The sequence below is a fragment of the Pogona vitticeps genome, chromosome 2 (assembly GCF_051106095.1).
Source record: "Pogona vitticeps strain Pit_001003342236 chromosome 2, PviZW2.1, whole genome shotgun sequence".
Taxonomy (NCBI): Eukaryota; Metazoa; Chordata; class Lepidosauria; order Squamata; family Agamidae; genus Pogona; species Pogona vitticeps.
The window spans coordinates 123,022,814-123,040,519 of record NC_135784.1 but is presented as its reverse complement, the minus strand read 5'-3'; the positions used below and the strand labels follow the sequence as shown (position 1 = coordinate 123,040,519).

Below are 17,706 nucleotides of genomic sequence, written 5' to 3'. Positions count from 1 at the left end.
TGCGTATGCACACATGCCTGCCCGCACATTCGCACGCCCATGCGTGCATGCACCGAGGTTCATTAAAAAGCCAAGGTGGGCCGGATGTGGCCTGTGAGTCGTAGTTTGGAGACTGCTGATCTAGGGAAATAAAGAGATAAACCACTCTTCTCTAATGGGTCTTCCAGAAATGCTATGTATCATTTTTGCTTTATTTCTTTTTGCTCAACCTGCATCATGCTTGTTGACATTTGTTATTTCTGTATCCAAACATGACTGTTGGTTTTCAATTCCTCTGTCTTTTTCCTTTCCTCCTGTCTCCCCCTTCTCCTGCCACATCCCCTTACCTTTGGGGCGCTGTCACTTCATTGTTCTCCATTTCTACACTGTAGTATTGTAAGTATTTTCCCCTTACACTGAGTGGTGCCACACTACTTGGGATGTGAGGTCTACTGTTCTCTACGAGTTTTTTGTGAGCCCTTGCCCTCAGGGAACAACCAGACACAAATTGGAAAAGTTTAGGAAGCGCTGTCCCAAGAAATTGAAGGGTCAGCATTCTCAATCAGTCCCCATTACATTTTTTTCCCCTCAGGATTTTTCAATTCTAAATCCTCAACTCATTTTGTTAAAACAAATTCAGCAATTTTGTTTGTGTGTGTTTTTCTCTCTCATTATCAGCTCCAGCATGGAAACTTGATACTGAAACTCTGCATCTAGTTATAACCAGCAAGTCTACCTCTAAGTCCTCTAGCAGGCTGTAAAGCTTACCTGCGACATCCCCTCCATGTCCAATTGCATCAGTTCAGCTTGGTTGAACTGCAATAGAGCCATCCCTACACGGAATATTATTTCCAATCCCTGTAAGTAACCAGAACTTAGTTAGGTAAAGGTAAAGGTTCCCCTTGACATTTAGTCCAGTCGAGTCTGACTATAGGGCGCGGTGCTCATCACCGTCTCCAAGCCGTAGAGCCACCGTTCGTCTGAAGACAGTTTCTGTTGTCACGTGGCCAGCGCGACTAGGCAGGGAACACCGTTACCTTCCCACCGAGGTGGTCCCTATTTATCTACTCGCATTTTTACATGCTTTCAAACTGCTAGGTTGGCAGGAGCTGGCACAAGAGATGGGAGCTCACTCCGTCGCGTGGATTTGATCATACGGCTGCTGGTCTTCCGACCATGCAGTACAGAGGCTTCTGCGGTTTAACCTGCAGCACCACCATGCCACCACAAAACTTAAGACTCTCCCAAATGAGTTTCTCACAATCTGGAAGAAATGTCAGCGTAGCTTTCTGTGCTGAGAAGATGCACCTAGTAAGAGAATGAGATGCCTTGCCAGTTAAACTCATCTACCTAGCCGCACACACCATCCATAGCATGTCTGGTTCATTTGCTGTCAAGAGTTCAAGGGATGATAAGGCTAGCAAATGCTGCTAGTCAGGATCAGAATGAGGTGCAACATACCTCCAAATACAAATGGCTGCAAACCAGCAGGGACAAGAGTGCTGTCATTATCCTGTCCTGCCTTTCTATGCTACTGGAATGGATGCCTCAGACACTGTATTACACACTAGCACCTTGGACAAGGGAGGGAAAGTAAAACAGAAACTTTCCACAATGTTTTTTACACAAGCAACATCCGATAGTAGTTTTGTTGACTTCCTAGGTGCAGGCTGGCTTGCAATAGCAGAAGGAAAGAGAGAAACATGTGTATGCTCATTCAGATTTTTTTCCCTGCCTTTGAAAGCCTCACACTATGTCTATGCATTCTTCATTCCATACCACATGGTACAGCATGGAACGGTGTTATATTAAAACACAGCCATGAATATATCTTTGACACCTAGTAATGTTTTGTATCTGGCCCATTAATATCTCTACTCCTCTTTAGGCCACTCTAAGCTCTACTTCTCCCTTTATAACAAATACTTTACCTCATACATGAAGATGTCAAATACTCGAGTGGCCACAGGCAAAGGAAAGGTCGTGAGGAAGAGAGTAAGAAACCATGATGATGCATACATAGAAGTAAGAAAGCTTTGGGAACGGAAGTGGATATTCAGTTCAGGCAGTTGCTCCTAAAAAAACACAGGACACAACCTTTAATCTTAATATCCAGCAAACCTCCCAACATCACAGCTAAGACTTTGGGAGTTTCCTAGGCAGGATGATAGACTGTTCAAAACAGGGCTGTAAATGTCATGGGAATAGGCATCCCTAACTGCTTCCCCAAGCAATAAGCTCCTATACGTCAGACAGCTGTAGGAGGCAAGCTGGAATGTTTTCAGAATGTTTTTAAAATTCAAGACTAGTTTTTGACACCTGTCAGGGGCAGTCTTTTACCTGCAGCATGTATTCAAACTGATAGATGCAGAGTCCTAGCTCAGCCATGGTGGGTTTGAACAGCTCCCGTAATCTGTACTCTTGCATCAGCCGTACAAACACACAGAAGGCTTCTTCTTCAGGCATCTAGAACCAAAAATACACTTGCATAAGCCTCTCCAAAGCTCACTGAAAGATAAAAGCAGAATGAGTCTCTACTGAATTACTGAATGCCAAACCCTAAAGCAGGTTTATGTTACTGTCATTATGGATTCCACTTTTTAAAAGCAAAACAAAGCAAAATATGCAACAGAGAAAAGCTACTGCAGCAACAAAATCAACCTTCTACAGGAAGAAGGTTCTTTCAGTTCAAACCACCACATCTCTAATTGAAAGCATCATGGGTATCAGGGTCAGGACAAATTTTTGCATGAGATCTTGGAGTGCTGAGGAAGGAACATCAGTGGACCAGGTGTGACAGTTATCAGGCTCTCATTTATTTTAAAATAAAATCCCAATAGGATTCTGGCAATTAATAGAAATTCTCCTTTTGTTAAAGAAGCCACTTTAATAAAGCAGTGAGAATTGGTTCCCCTTGACATTTAGTCCAGTTGTGTCTGACTCTACGGCGCAGTGCTCATCCCCGTTTCCAAGCCATAGAGCCAGCATTTGTCCGAAGACAGCTTCCATGGTCGTGTGGCCAGCGTGGCTAGACACGGAACGCCATTACTTTCCCACCAAGGTGGTACCTATTTATCTACTCGCATTTACATGCTTTCGAACTGCTAGGTTGGCAGGAGCTGGGACAAGTGATGGGCGCTCACTCCGTCACGTGGATCCGATCTTACGACTGCTGGTCTGCTGACCCTGCAGCACAGAGGCTTCTGTGGTTTAACCTGCAGCGCCACCACGTCCTCAATGAGAGTTGAGCCACAGTATGCTGATGACATGCAGCTTTACATCTCCTTTTCATCTACCTCACTGGATGTTATGTCCCTTCAGTGCTGCCTGGAGACCGTACTGGAATGGATGCAGTCAAATGGATTGAGGCTGAACCCAGACAAGACAGAGTCTTGAGGGTGGGCGGCCCTTCCATTAGAGGCATAGGTAACTCCCTTTCTTTTGGGGGGACGACCCTTGCCGCAAAGAGTGAGGTTCACAGCTTGGGGATATGTCTGGACCCGGCGCTTACCATGGAAACCCAGGTGACTTCCACGGTCCGCTCCACCTATTTTAATCAAAGGCGGATTGCCCAGCTGCGACCGTATCTTGATTGGAGGGGGCTCACTACTCTAGTCCATGCGCTCGTAATCTCGAGATTAGACCACTGTAATGCACTCTATGTGGGGCTGCCTTTGAGGCTGATGCAGAAACTTCAGGTGGTCCAGAATGCGGCAGCCAGGCTTCTTAGTGGGGTGAGAAAACACCAGCACATCTTCCCCACTCTGGCTGCCTTGCACTGGTTGCCCATCCATTTTTGCGTCAACTTCAAAGTGTTAATGATTACATATAAAGCCCTAAACGGTTTGGGACCTCAATATTTGGCAGATTGTATTCTCCCACCCAGATCTACCCGAAACACCCGACACAGCCAGCAGGGACGGCTGAGGGGCCTGACGCCGAGGGAGGCCCGGAGGGAAATAACAAGAAACCAGGCCTTCTCGGCGGTGGCCCCTTGGCTGTGGCACACTCTCCCTACTGAAATTTGGCTGGCACCTTCGCTGGGCATTTTCAAAAGCCAGTTTAAAACTTGGTTATTTAAACAGGCCTTCCCTCCAGTCAATTAAGTTAATTTTTTTCTCCTCTTCTTAAGTCTCGCCATTTTGGAAATTTGTTGTTTAGAATTAATTGTAATAATTGTATTTTTAGATATGTTCTCTTGATCTGTTTTAATTCATGTAAGCCGCCCCGAGTAGACATTGTCTAGAGAGGGGCGGGGTAAAAATCGAATGAATGAATGAATGAATGAATGAATGAATGAATGAATGAATAAATAAATAAATAAATAAATAAATAGTCATATTTACAAGCCCACTCTAAAGTTAAGGTTCAAAGAACTAGATTATAAACTACAAATATACCATCAACTACAATTTTAAAGGATTTAATAGGTCTAGAAATTTCCAAGTAAAGAGGTACACTTGAGCTTGGGCCAAACATTTAATCTCATGTTACACAAACCTGCATGAGGAGCAATCCCACGATGAATGCGCTGCCCTGGCAGTACCCAACCTCACGGTCTACTAAAGAATAAGCCTGAAAGAGATGGAAACTTAAGCAAGAGAAAGCCTAAGTCAGCGTGCCTAAATCTTATAACACAACTATCAAATGCTCTAAGTGAGTTGAAGCACAGTTAGAGGTATACAGCTCTGAGGCAACATTTTGAAACATGGTTTTATTTATTCAACCACCTAGTCAAATAAATCTGAATCCTTATCCTAAGTGTTTTAAACATCAAGAGGAGGAAAGGAATAAGTCTAGAAATGAAGCATGTAGGCTATCATGGGTAGCAAGGTCGAGAGGGCATGGAATATGTCACCTATACAGTGGTGCCTCACTTAGCGATGTTAATCCATTCTGGAAAAAACATCGCTAAGTGATTTAATCACTAAGTGATTTAAAAAAGCCCACAGGAACGTATTAAAACGCATTTAATATGTTCCTATGGGCTAAAAACTTACCTTAAAGCGAAATTCCTCCATAGCGGCGGCCATTTTGGGTGCCTCTACAGTGAGGCAAAACAGCGGCGGCCATTTTTTTGCAGCGGCCATTTTGGAACCGCCAATCAGCTGTTTTAAAAAGTTCACTTTGCCATGATCGCTTCCCCGCGATCATCGCAAAGCGAATTTTAGCCATAGAGGACATCGCTAAGCGATCGCTCCAGCGATGGCCAAAAGTCCATTGCAAAGCGATTTCATCGCTCAACGGAGCGATCGCTAAGCGAGGCACCACTGTATTCCTGTTTATATCAAGGGATTAAGAAGTATTTCAGAGAAAACAAATGTTATGAATTGAATTTCAAAGATAAAAAAGAAAACACAGTAGTGCCCAGCTCAGCAAGTGGATCTGATCTGTTGAAAAACCTCTAGGAATTAGATGTCAGCTCTTCCTTTCCTAGAAGAGGATGTGAGAGATTATGTTGCTCCTGAAAAGGGAAGTAATAGGGGGACTGCACAATACAAAGAGAAAGCAGGCAGATTTTTTATAACTGTAGTAATTAATGAGGCCAATTTGTCATAGCCGCTACTGTATCTATAGACAAGGACAAATTAAACAGCTACAGCTAGCTTTTTATAGAAGTGATATTGGCATTCCACAGCCATTTCTTACAGAGGACCTAAAGAAAGGTATGCACATTCTTCACTAACATGTTTTGGTAGCATCTGAATGATATACACCAAGAGAAGATTCCTAAGCAAAAAGCACAGGACTTCCTGCAGTCCAACACATGCCATAATTCTACAAATGAAAAATAACATTAGTACCTTAAAACTGAACACATTAATATTTTTTTAAAATAGCGTAAAGAGAAACACACAATTTGAAAAAAATCTTCAAAGGAACACATCAGCCCCCAAATTCTGAGGACAGAATGCTTTCATCTTGGCAATGCACAGAATTAAACATACTTTTATAATGATTAGATGTGATTAGCAGCAACTCCTGGCTGTGTATTTCTTACATTTATATTTTGGCTTTTCCATAAAAACTTAGAACATTTATTTTATGCTTAGAAGCTGGGTAGCTTTCAGATGGAATTATCCTAGCTTCAGCATCTGTGTACAGCAGCCTAAGCATTTATCTTTCCACAAATCACACCTACACCTATAAAACCAGCAGCGGGGGATGAACATATAATACAGTATAACCAAACTGTCTCAATTTCTATGTCTTGTTTTCCTCTGGTCTACTTGCACAGAAACAATACAAAAGCAATTTGCATGAGCTTTTCCAAGTTAGGAAATAAAATTATAAACTAACAGAGCAGTTCTATCTCTAGAAGACTACAAACACTGGCCTGTCTTTGTAGCCAACTGAGCAACTGCCACTGGTCTACACTTCAAGCAATAGAGAAGTAGCATCATTGCAAACATAAGAGGAAAGAAAAGTAGAAAAAAGCCTATGTTACTTCTTTCCTTCTCCAAAAATTGGCACGAATGGGATCTGATCTCCTCAGGTTCTCTGCATGGGCTAGAGGACTCAGTGGAGGAGAGAAGTTTTTAATCAAATATCTAGCATAGTGATTTCCTGCTCCTCATCAAGTTTTTTATAAAATTTGCTGAGAATCAGATTCCAGAGCAGACACAGTTAGAGCAAAGAGGGCACTTGCTATCGTCAATTGGCTTTGCTGACTCCAGCTTTCCACGATGCTAAAGAGACTGTTATCTTTCCCTTCATTTATATATGTTTAAAACATATTATGCAGCTGAAAAATTAATTTATCAATATCAAAGCTTAGACACAGAACTGGAAATAGTTTGCATTATGTTATAAAGTGCAAGGACTGGGTTCAGCAATATACAAAACCACAACATTAATAAGGTTAATAAACATTAATCAACATTAATAAGGTTAGAGTAATCTGTAAAGGAACATCACTCTCCCATTACAAAAATCAACCAACTCTTTAAAACAATATAATGGTTCCTATATTTCATCAAAATAAAAGCAGAAGATCATTAGTTTTTATCAGGATTGTCAATACAGCTTTCAACCTGTACTGAGAGTTTCTCAATACAGGAGGAAAGCTGTTTGAAAATTGTGTGTAAATTGGCCAGATCCCACAATCTCAGCCAATTTAAAGGCCCTAGCAATTCATGTTATAGAGCAATTGCCACCTATGATGGTATTCAAGATTTTAAACAAATAATAAGAGTAATATGCACTTGGTACTTCAGCAGGGGTCATGGTGCTGATCACCCATCCCACCCATTTGCAATAGGTTTTCATTTCTGGCAAGAGATAATTTGATTTGGCAATTATGGTGGCAATCTCCCAGTAGCAGCCTCAGGGAGCCCACTACTGTTAAGAGAAAATGTAAACAGTGAAAAGAACTTGTGAACGAAATTGTCATTTAATTAATGGGTTGGTAAATGAAAACAAGAAGCCAAAACAACCTCTACTTCAGGGATTATGAATGCTAATATCGTTACTATAAGAAACTGAACAAAATCCAGGTCAGAAACTACTCCTGTTCTTGGGAGCTAGCAGCATGCAAATAGCTGTGCAGAGAGCCACTTCCTCTAATTGCACAACTTTTGTTTCAATCAGCATGTGGCGACTGCACAGCATTTCTTCTATAGTCAACAGGCTTTCAAGTAAGTGAATGAGGGCAGGGCTGTGGAGACTTCTACATGTCAGTTCCGTTTAGACAGGCAAGATTCACGTGGGCCACATGGGAGCAATAATAACGGGAAAGTAACATTTGGAAAGCATGGTCATCTAGATTCCCTATGAATTTTCAGATATTAAAAAAGCCACGTGTAGCCAAAGAATCAAATGAGATGTCGTCATCAAGGAATGCTTCCTGATGAGAATGACACCTTTTATACATACAAAAACACTCCAAGTTTTATAGAGGAGGACTGGCAGAGAGCCACCACTAGACTGAGAACCACAGAACCTGCAAAGAGAAACAATCCTGCAACAGATCTACCTTTTAGTTGCATTAGCTCACTCCATTTTCTAAATGATATTTAATAATTTCCTGATACAACATTATAAGAATTAGTACATGCATTGGAATGGCTGCTATGTCCCCTTTCAGCCGCCAATAAAGTTGAGAAGCAAGTGGTCTTAGTGCCATATGCCAGACTAGTTGTCAATTAAGAAATGCTATAATCTTCTTTATAAACAAGGGAGATAATAGCAGTGAAAGAAAGAGATGGCATTTCCGAACTCTCTGCAACTAGAAAACCTCTTCTTATGTGTAAGCTGAATAATTTAAATTCATAAAACCCTTATATTTGCGTACAAAAGAACAAATACTGGATACTAGTTTCCAAAGCTTGTTGATCATCAGGGCCTCCTACTTGCCTTCATGACGTTGAAGAGGACCTCTTGGCCCAGACTGTCCTGTCCCTTAAAGAACTCATGTTCAGGATATGTCCTGGCAATGTCCCTCCTGATCAGCTTTTCACAAGGTGAAGACATCTTCAGCAACTCTGAATATTGATTCTTCACAGGCATATCAGTGGCACTGCACAGAAGCTGCCAAACAATGGCTCGGAAGTGATGAGGAATTCCTTTCCTTATTAGCTCCTGAGGAAAAACAAAGCATGACAAATTCCTTTTTAAAGAGGAAATCCTGTAGTGCAATTCCTTATCACAGTTCAACTTCGCACCACAAGAAGAGTGCTAATTCCAAATCTTTGGCATGATCCAGGAGGAACTCAGGTTCACATTGGAAATCGTTTTTTTGATTGTGACTACGACTTCTGTTGAGAAGCAGGATTCACCTTCTAACATGTCAGATTGAGAAACGTACTCAGTAGAGAGAATTTCTGAATTTGAACCTTCTCACATCCTGAATTCTGAGGTCCTTCTGGAAGACCTGGATCAAAAGGTTTGTATTTTGCTCAGTAAAAACTGGTGTGCAAGCTGCGCCACTTCCTTTTGAGGTCTCTGGCCATGGTGACACATGCTTTAGTTATATCTCAGCTGGATTACTGTAACGTTACACTTGCGGCTGCCTTTGGAAAGTGTTTGGAAACTCCAGTAAGTCCAAAATGCCGCAGCCAGATGGCTAACCATGGCTGGTTAACAGGGGATTACATAACCCCTTGTTACAGCACCTCCACTAGCTGCCGATTCATTTCCAGACACAATTCAAAGTGCAGGTTTTAACCTATAAAGCCCTAAATGGCTTGGAACTAAGCTACAGTATCTAAAAGACCATATTTCTCTTTCTCTTCACACAGGTTTTCCTGTAAATGACTGGTTCACCAAGGGGATATTTTAGGAGGCCATGTTTTATTCTGTTGTTTTCTTGTGTTTTTAATTTTGCTATTATTTATGAGTTTTAATATATCTGTTTAAAACTTTAATATTGTAATAATTTATTATTTAGTTTTTAACTTTCTTTCTTTTAATACTGTAAGCTGCCTTGGAGTCTAAGGAGAAAGGCAGCATATAAATATTTAAATAAATAACAATACATTAATCTGAGTTGATAACAGCAGGACATGAAAAAACCACACATGCACCAAGAATAGAATACAATAGGCTGCAATTTTGTTGGTAACAGCTGCCAATAGTCCTGGAGCTAACACAGAGGATGGATCTACCTGAATCAACCCCCCTGCTGGCTACTGGTGAACCAAGTTGACTGGAACTAGGTTTAACCAAGTGGGCATTTAAAACTGTGTCACTGTGGAGTCCCAGGCTAATGGCTCTCTGCCCTGCCCTGCCACATGAAGGGGACTCGACAGGGAAAGTCAAGCATCTGCTGGAGCCCACCTCCTTTTTTGGCTGGATCCATCCTCATGCTTCCAAACTACCCCCAACAAAGCTATCCCAAAGAAAAGGATATCCATTGCTCCACCTTAACACTGCCTAACAACCCCAACTGAAAACCAAGGGAGGGTGGGAGGGAGAAGGCCTGAAACAGAATTAGGCTTAGCATGCCTAATTTGTATCCAGAGTGAAAACCTTTCCACTCAGGTGGATAGTGGTTGCTCCTTCCCAGGCTGCCCGGGTGGGCCAGGAGCTAGTAAAGCCCACAAAAGACTCAAAGGCCTCTCTGGAAAGAAGACTCTGGCCACAGGAAAATGGTGGTCACCATGTGACCCACCTCAGCCATTGCCAGTTGACAAACTGGCCAGGCAGTAAATCAGGGGCCATTGCTATTGGTGCCTGAATGTATATCCTGCTGGGGGAGAGTTCTTGCATCCCACCTAGCTCTCTGCCATTATTTCTCATACATTTTTTCTAAAGCTTTATGTACAAAAATAACACTGGAAAAAATATTTTTTTATTTTCATAAATATTTAGCCTCTGCCAATTCTGCATCCTCTCAGTTTCAACCCCCCTCCCATCATTACATGTTCTAGTCCACAAGTATGAGATGTAGAGCTAGAAAAAGAATTACAGTACTCCATTTTAGAGAGAGTGAAAACAGGCCCACTCTCACTACTATAGACAAACAGACTCCTTACCTTGAGAAGTTTTTCCTTCTTTTTCCGCCATTCTTCCCATTCATTGACAATCCTCCCCCACAAGATCCAAGTATCCTCTTCAAGATGGCTCAAGTTGGATGAGGCAGAAGAGCTGGAGACTAAAGAGGACCCACTGTTCCTTCTGGAGCCATTCATGGAGCGCAGTGATTTGGAATCTGCTTCCAGAAGCCTGGGAAACATTGTCTATAAGTAGCAGCATTCCTACTAGACCCAAAATCAGATTAGATTTTAAATCTCTATAGACGCACCAGTACTAAGTGAGTATACCTTATAAGCAGGTCTCTCCAATTATTTCATTAAAGGGTTAATTTTACAAAAGCACACACATGTGCACAGACTTGGCAATTCTCTTGTACACAAGTGTTGCATGCTAGCACTTATGGGCAGACTTGTATAGCATGAGCAGTGGTGCTATCATAGAGACATAACATTCCTTGAAATATTGAAACAACAGAAAAAACTCAGAACGTTTAGGACTTTTTTAAGATCCTGCCTCTAGTTTGCTAGGGGGCAGGTAAGGGGCAGGAGGGGAGGGCCCCCTGCAGGTCCCCTTCTCCTCCCATCTGCAGCCCAGATGACATCTTCATGCTCCCACCCTCTATCCTTTTGGGAATGGGTCTCTGCTCAGGCGCCCTAGCTAAAGGGGGTGAGTGCAAAGGACGCCCACAGATCCAGGAGGGAGTGCAGCTTGAGAGCTGGTTTCCTGTGGGGGGGGGGGTAAAAGGGGCAGAGAGCTCTCCTGCCTACACTCTGGCCTCAGTATCCATCAATGCCTGCCTTTATTCCTCCCCACACCTCCCATCCCTTTCCTTCTTATCCATCCTCTGTATGTCTTTCTCTTTCCTTCCTTCTTCAGTTCCCTTAGCTCAGTGGTCCCCAACATACTAAGAAATCCTGTGCAGATTCAAATGCATCTTGGCTTCACCATATAACAAAACTTAAAACCTTCCTTCAGAATAAAGGTGATTGTCCAAAGAACTAGAGAATTAAATTATATTCAATTCGGTTTCTTTTACAAATAATTTTAAAGCAAATTCCCTAATAGGTTATGTTATATTTCTGCAGTCTTTTAGTCACATTTTCCATAGTAGCTTATTTGTATACATTTATGCACAAACGCAGTATGTATTTTTATGACTGTTTGGAAATCATGTTCATTATCTCAACAGAATTTGACTCCTTGGAACAGGAGTTCTACTAACTCATCAACACCATATTCTTGGCATTTCACCCACTTCTCACTTTTGATCATCACAGCTGAGGGAGTCAGAATTGCGGGGGGGGGGGGGAGGAGAGTCAGGACCGACGAGGATATTGCTATAACTTGGATCACAAGCCAAGCATTTCAAATAATTCAGTTCTGGATAAGTTACCAAAAATCAGTGCCTTGTCTACTGAATATTTTGCAATTTGATGTTGTGATGCCACCCCATGGCCAATTAGAAAATCAAGAAGCACAATTAACAAATGGAGGATAACTGAGTGTCACTAAAACCTGCAGATCTACATTAACATGATCTGAGAAGTTGTCAAATTGAAAAAGAATCAGAAACAAAAAGCAAACAACAACAACAACAACAGAATTTTGATTACCTACCTATCAGTCTATTTATTGTCTTCTTTGATGTTGCTTACATAAGGAAAGTAGCAACTGGACTAATGCTGAACTACAAAAGACATTCTTTCATTAATATAGAAATGCTTATAGTTGCATTCTGATGCTTTGGTAAACATTTAAATTTACGTGGAACATTTCAACTGCTGTTGTTATGTGTTTTCAAATCACCTCCAACTTATGATAACCCTAATGAATGAGTGATCTCCAAAATGTCCTGTCTTCAATAGCCCTGCTCAGCTGTTGTAAATTCACTCCTGCTGTTGTAAATTCACTGCTGCTTCTTGGGTAGAGTCAATCCATCTCATATTTGGTCTTCTACTTTTCCTGCTACCTTCAAGTTTTCCGAGCATTATTATCTTTTCAAGCAAAGCTTGCCTTCTGATGTGCCCAAAGTATGATAGCCACAGTTTTGTTATTGCTGCCTCCAGAGATAGTTCAGGCTTGATTTGGTCTAGGGCCCACTTGTGATTTTTTGGCAGTCCAAGGTATCTGCAAAGATCTCCTTCAATGCCACATTTCAAATGAATCAATTTTCTTCCTGTTAGCTTTCTTCACTCCAGTTTTCACATCCATACATAGTAATTGCAAATAAAATACAGTGGTGCCCCGTATAGCGAGGTTAATCCGTTCCGGATTAACCTTCGCTATACGAAAACATCGCTGTGCGGGTAAGCAAAGCCTATTGGAACGCATTAAACTTAGTTTAATGCGTTCCAATAAGCGTGGAAACTTACCCCTCCAGCGATGTTTTCGCTCCGGCAGCCATTTTGGAGCCGCCGATCAGCTGTTCGGCGGCTCCAAAATGGCCGCCGGAGGCCCCAATCGTCGCAAAGCGAGTGCGGCGATTGGGGCTGATCCGTATAGCGATCCCCAAAAAGGGATCGCTATACGGATTCTTCGTTAAACGGTGCGCTCGTTAAGTGAGGCACCACTGTAGTGTGAATGATCTTGGCCTTGGTACCCAGTGACACACCCTTGATGATATTTTCTAATTTCTTCATCGCTCCCCTTCTGAGTCCCATTCTTCTTCTGATTTCTTGGCTACAGTCTCCACTTGGATTGTTGATTGTGCCAGGGTATACAAAATATTTAACAATGTCCATTTCCTCATTGTCAATATCAATGTTGTGTAATTCTTCATTAGTCATGATTTTAATGTCTTCTTCATGTTCAACTGCACTCCTGATTTGGCACTTTCTTCTCTCACTTTCATCAGAAATTGTTTCGAGCCATTGCTGTTTTCTGCCAGTAAGATGAGGTCATCTTCATATCTTAAATTGTTCATGTTTCTTCCATCAGTTTTCACTCCTCCTTCATCTGAATCTAGTCTGTCTTTCTGTATATGTTCTGCCTACTGACTGAGCAGACAAGGGGATAAAATGCATCCTTTCTGACAGCTTTGCCTATAGGAAATCATTTTGCCCCTCCATATTCTGTCCTAATGGCAACTTCTTGTTCACAATACAAGTTATGCATCAGGACAATCAAGTACTGAGGCACAACCACCTTCTTTCAGAGCAACCCATAAGTTCTAATGATCCACACAGTCCAATAGTCTGTTGTAGTCTATAAAGCACAGAATAATCTTCTGAAATCCTGTGGTGTGTTCCAATGGATATTTGCAACACAATCTCTTCCTTTTTGGAATCCTACTTGAACATCAGGCATTTCTCACTCCATATAAGATAAAAGCCTTTGTTGGAACCTTAAGCATCACTTGCTTATTCATATCAGAGTTACATAACCTAAAATTATGGACCTATTTGAAATATAGGTACAGTATATCACAGAAGTAAGTACACACCCTCACATTTCATAAATATTTTAGTATATCTTTTCATGTGACAACACTGAAGAAATGACACTTGGCTAAAATGTAAAGCAGTGAGTATACAGCCTGTAAAGGTAAAGGTTCCCCTTGACATTTAGTCCAGTTATGTTCAACTCTAGGGGGCGGTGCTCATTCCCATTTCCAAGCTGTAGAGCCAGTGTTTGTCCTAAGACAGTTACCGTGGTCACGTGGCCAGCGTGACTAGACACAGAACACTGTTACCTTCCCACCAGAGGTGGTACCTATTTATCTACTTGCATTTGCATGCTTTTGAACTGCTAGGTTGGCAGGAGCTGGGATACGCGACGGGAGCTCACACCATCGCGTGGATGCGATCTTACAACTGCAGGTCTTCCGACCTTGCAGCATAGAGGCTTCTGCGGTTTAAAATGACACTTGGCTAAAATGTAAAGCACTGAGTATACAGCTTGTATGTATAACAGCGTATATGTCCTGTCCCCTCAAAATAACGCAACACACAGCCATTAATGTTGAAACCGCTGGCAACAAAATGAGTACACCCCTAAATGACAATGTCCAAATTTGGCCCAAGTAGCTATTTTTCCTCCCTGGTTTCATGAGACCCATTAGTGTCATAAGTCTCAGATGTGAAGGGGGAGCAGGTGTTCTCGCTCTCATTCTCTCAGACTGGTCACAGGAAGTTCCACATGGCACCTCATGGTAATGAACTATCTGAGGATCTGAAAAAACAAATTGTTGCTCTACATAAATGTGACCTAGGCTATAAGAAGATTGCCAAAACCATGAAACTGAGCTGCAGCATGGTGGCCAAGACCATACAGCAGTTTAACAGGACAGGACAGGCCTCGCCATGGTTGACCAAAGAAGCTGAGTGCCCATGCTCAGCATTAGGTTGGCTTTGGGAAATAAATGTATGAGTGCTGCCAGTATTTCTGCAGAGCTTGAAGGGGTGGGAAGTCAGCCTGTCAGTGCTCAGACCATACACCGCACATTGCATCAAATTGGTCTCCAAGGCTGTCATCCCAGAAGGAAGCCTCGTCTAAAAATGATGCACAAGAAAGCCCACATACGGTTTGCTGCAGACACGCAGACTAAGGACATGGATTTCTGGAACCATGTCCTGTGGTTCAATGAGACCAAAATAAACATATTTGGTTCAGATGGTGTCAAGCGTGTGTGGCGGCAACCCGGTGAGGAGTACAAAGACAAGTGTGTCGTGCCTACAGTCAAGCATGGTGGTGGGAGTGTCATGGTCTGGGGCTGCGTGAGTGCTGCCGGCACTGGGGAGCTACAGTTCATTGAGGGAACCATGAATGCCAACATGTACTGTGACATGCTGAAGCAGAGCATGATCCCTTCCCTTCAGAGATTGGGCCACAGGGCAGTATTCCAACATGATAACGACCCCAAACACACCTCCAAAATGACCACTGCCTTGCTAAAGAACCTGAGGGTAAAGGTGATGGACTGGCCAAGCAGGTCCCCACACTTAAACCCTATCAAGCATCTGTGGGGCATCCTGAAACGGAAGGTGGAGGTGTGCAGGGTCTCTAACATCCACCAGTTCTGTGATGTCATCATGGAGGAGTGGAAGAGGACTCCAGTGGCAACCTGTGAAGCTCTGGTGAACTCTATGCCCAAGAGGGTTAAGGCAGTGCTGGAAAATAAGGGTGGCCGCACAAAATATTGACACTTTGGGCCCAATTTGGGCATTGTCATTTAGGGGTGTACTCACTTTTGTTGCCAGAGGTTTAGTCATTAATAGCTGTGTGTTGCATTATTTTGAGGGGACAGGACATTTACACATACAAGCTGTATACTCACTGCTTTACATTGTAGCTGTGTCATTTCTTCAGTGTTGTCACATGAAAAGATATACTAAAATATTTATAAAATGTAAGGGGGTGTACTCACTTCAGTATATCACTTCTGATATACTGTACAATTAAAACAAACTAAAATGTTAAGATAGGCTATTTTTGACTATCAGTGCCTCTTTAGATGAAGAGATGCCTTCTATGTATTAATAGAAATTGTCATCGGATTGGAGCAATAGTCCTATAATTACTATACTCCTTGGCATCTCCTTTCTTGGAGACTGGAATGTATACTGAATGCTTCCAGTCAGTGTGCCACTGTTCTGTTTTCCATATTTGCTGGCATATCCTTGTTAGGATTTTGGCAGATTCAGTCTCTGTGGCTTGAAATAGTTCTATCACTATCCAATTTACTCCTTGCCATTTATTCCTTCCCAGTGCTTTCAGAGCAGCTTTCATTTCACTTTCTAGAACTACAGGTTCTTCATCATGGGAATCCTCTTTAATTGAATCTGTCATTCCTTTTGACACTTCTGTATAGGTCTTCAGTGCACCGTTTCCACCTTCTCTTTATTTTCTCCTGCTCAGATAGTCTGCTTCCCTGTTGATCATTCAGCATTTCTAATCCAGGCTTAAATCTCCTTTTAATTTCTTGGATCTTCTGGGAGAGATCTCTTGTTTTTCCTCTTTTGTGTTCTCCTCTATTTCTTTGCCTTGGTTACTGTAATAGTTCTCTGTGTCACTACATGACATTCGTTGAGAAGCTCCATTCAAGGCTCTGACCCTACTTCTGTCATCTTTAACTTTTGTTTCTTTCCTGTCCTTAAAATTTTTTGTGTTTCTTCTGCTGTCCATCTAGGTTTTTGTTTTCTTTTCACTACAGAAATTGTCTTTTTGCATACTTCCCTAATAATATTTTCTAGTTCATGGTCAATTGAGCTCAATAATGCAGATCTGTTCTTTATCTGAACTTTAAATTAATCAAAAATGTTATTTAAATTATATTTTGGCACAAAGCTTCTTTTAGTGTTATTATTCAGCTCTCTTGTATCTGCTCCCTGTCTTGTTTTGGCAGAGAGAATGCAGCTTCTCCATCTCCTACTTCCAATTTGATTTCTATATCAAACATCTGGTGATATCCACGTGTAACATCATCTATTTAGTTGCTTGAAGCATGTATTTGTGATAAACAGATTATTGGTTTCACATAACTCTATAAGTCATTAACCTACTTTGTTTCTGACTCTTAGGGCAAATTTTCTGACAACATGGGTTATGCTTTGCTTCCTACTTTTGTGTTCCAGGCATCTATGATTATAAGCATGTCTTGTTTTGGTGTGTGAACAATTTGCTCCTGGAGGCTTGCATAAAAACTTTACATTTCATTTTCTTTCGCATCTGCAGTTGGAGGACAGGTGGTTATGTTGATAGTTTCCCCAGAAGTCTGATGGATATTATTCAGCCAATTATTGCATTATAGCCCTTTATTGTCTGTTGCATCTTGCCTCAGTATTAGAGTCACTCCATTCCTTCCAAGTTTTACATTTCCAGAGTAAAACACTTTGTAATTGTCAGTCTGACAATGTCCCACTTTAGCTCACTGACATCAAACACTGCACTGTTTAAATGTTCAATTTCTTCCTTTACAGTTACTAGTTTACTTTGATTTATACTTCTCACATTCCACGTTCCAATTGTGTGTGTTGTGTAGCATCAGATTTTCTTTTCACCTCTGTGTACATCAGCCAATAGACATCCGTTCAGCTTTAATTTAGTTGGATAATTAGCAATATTGCTACTTGTAATCGTCCTTTGATCTTCGCCAGTAGCGGAGTGCATTCTGACCCAGGAGTCTCATCTTCCAGCACTATCTCTTGTTTAATTTTGGATTGTCCTATCATAGGGTTTTCAAATTAAGAAAGGCTCAGCAGTGGTTTATCACTGACTTATTTTGCAACTAATGTGGAACATTCCAACTAGCAG

General features: G+C 41.7%; 1 protein-coding gene across 6 annotated transcripts in view; it reads right to left on the bottom strand.

Moving 5' to 3' along the window:
• EVI5L (ecotropic viral integration site 5 like) overlaps positions 1–17,706 on the bottom strand; it is a 57,570-nt gene that overhangs the window by 25,078 nt on the left and 14,786 nt on the right. For 5 of the 6 annotated variants that reach the window (XM_020800359.3, XM_020800358.3, XM_020800361.3 and 2 more), the window contains exons 3-8: positions 10,455–10,644; positions 8,335–8,559; positions 4,480–4,554; positions 2,320–2,445; positions 1,911–2,054; positions 748–837 (exon numbers count right to left, since the gene is read on the bottom strand). In XM_020800359.3, the coding sequence (XP_020656018.3) occupies positions 748–837; positions 1,911–2,054; positions 2,320–2,445; positions 4,480–4,554; positions 8,335–8,559; positions 10,455–10,644 (850 nt within the window). Of the gene's footprint in view, positions 1–747; positions 838–1,910; positions 2,055–2,319; positions 2,446–4,479; positions 4,555–8,334; positions 8,560–10,454; positions 10,680–17,706 lie in introns of all 6 variants that reach the window. The other variant, XM_078385856.1, reaches the window with a different exon arrangement.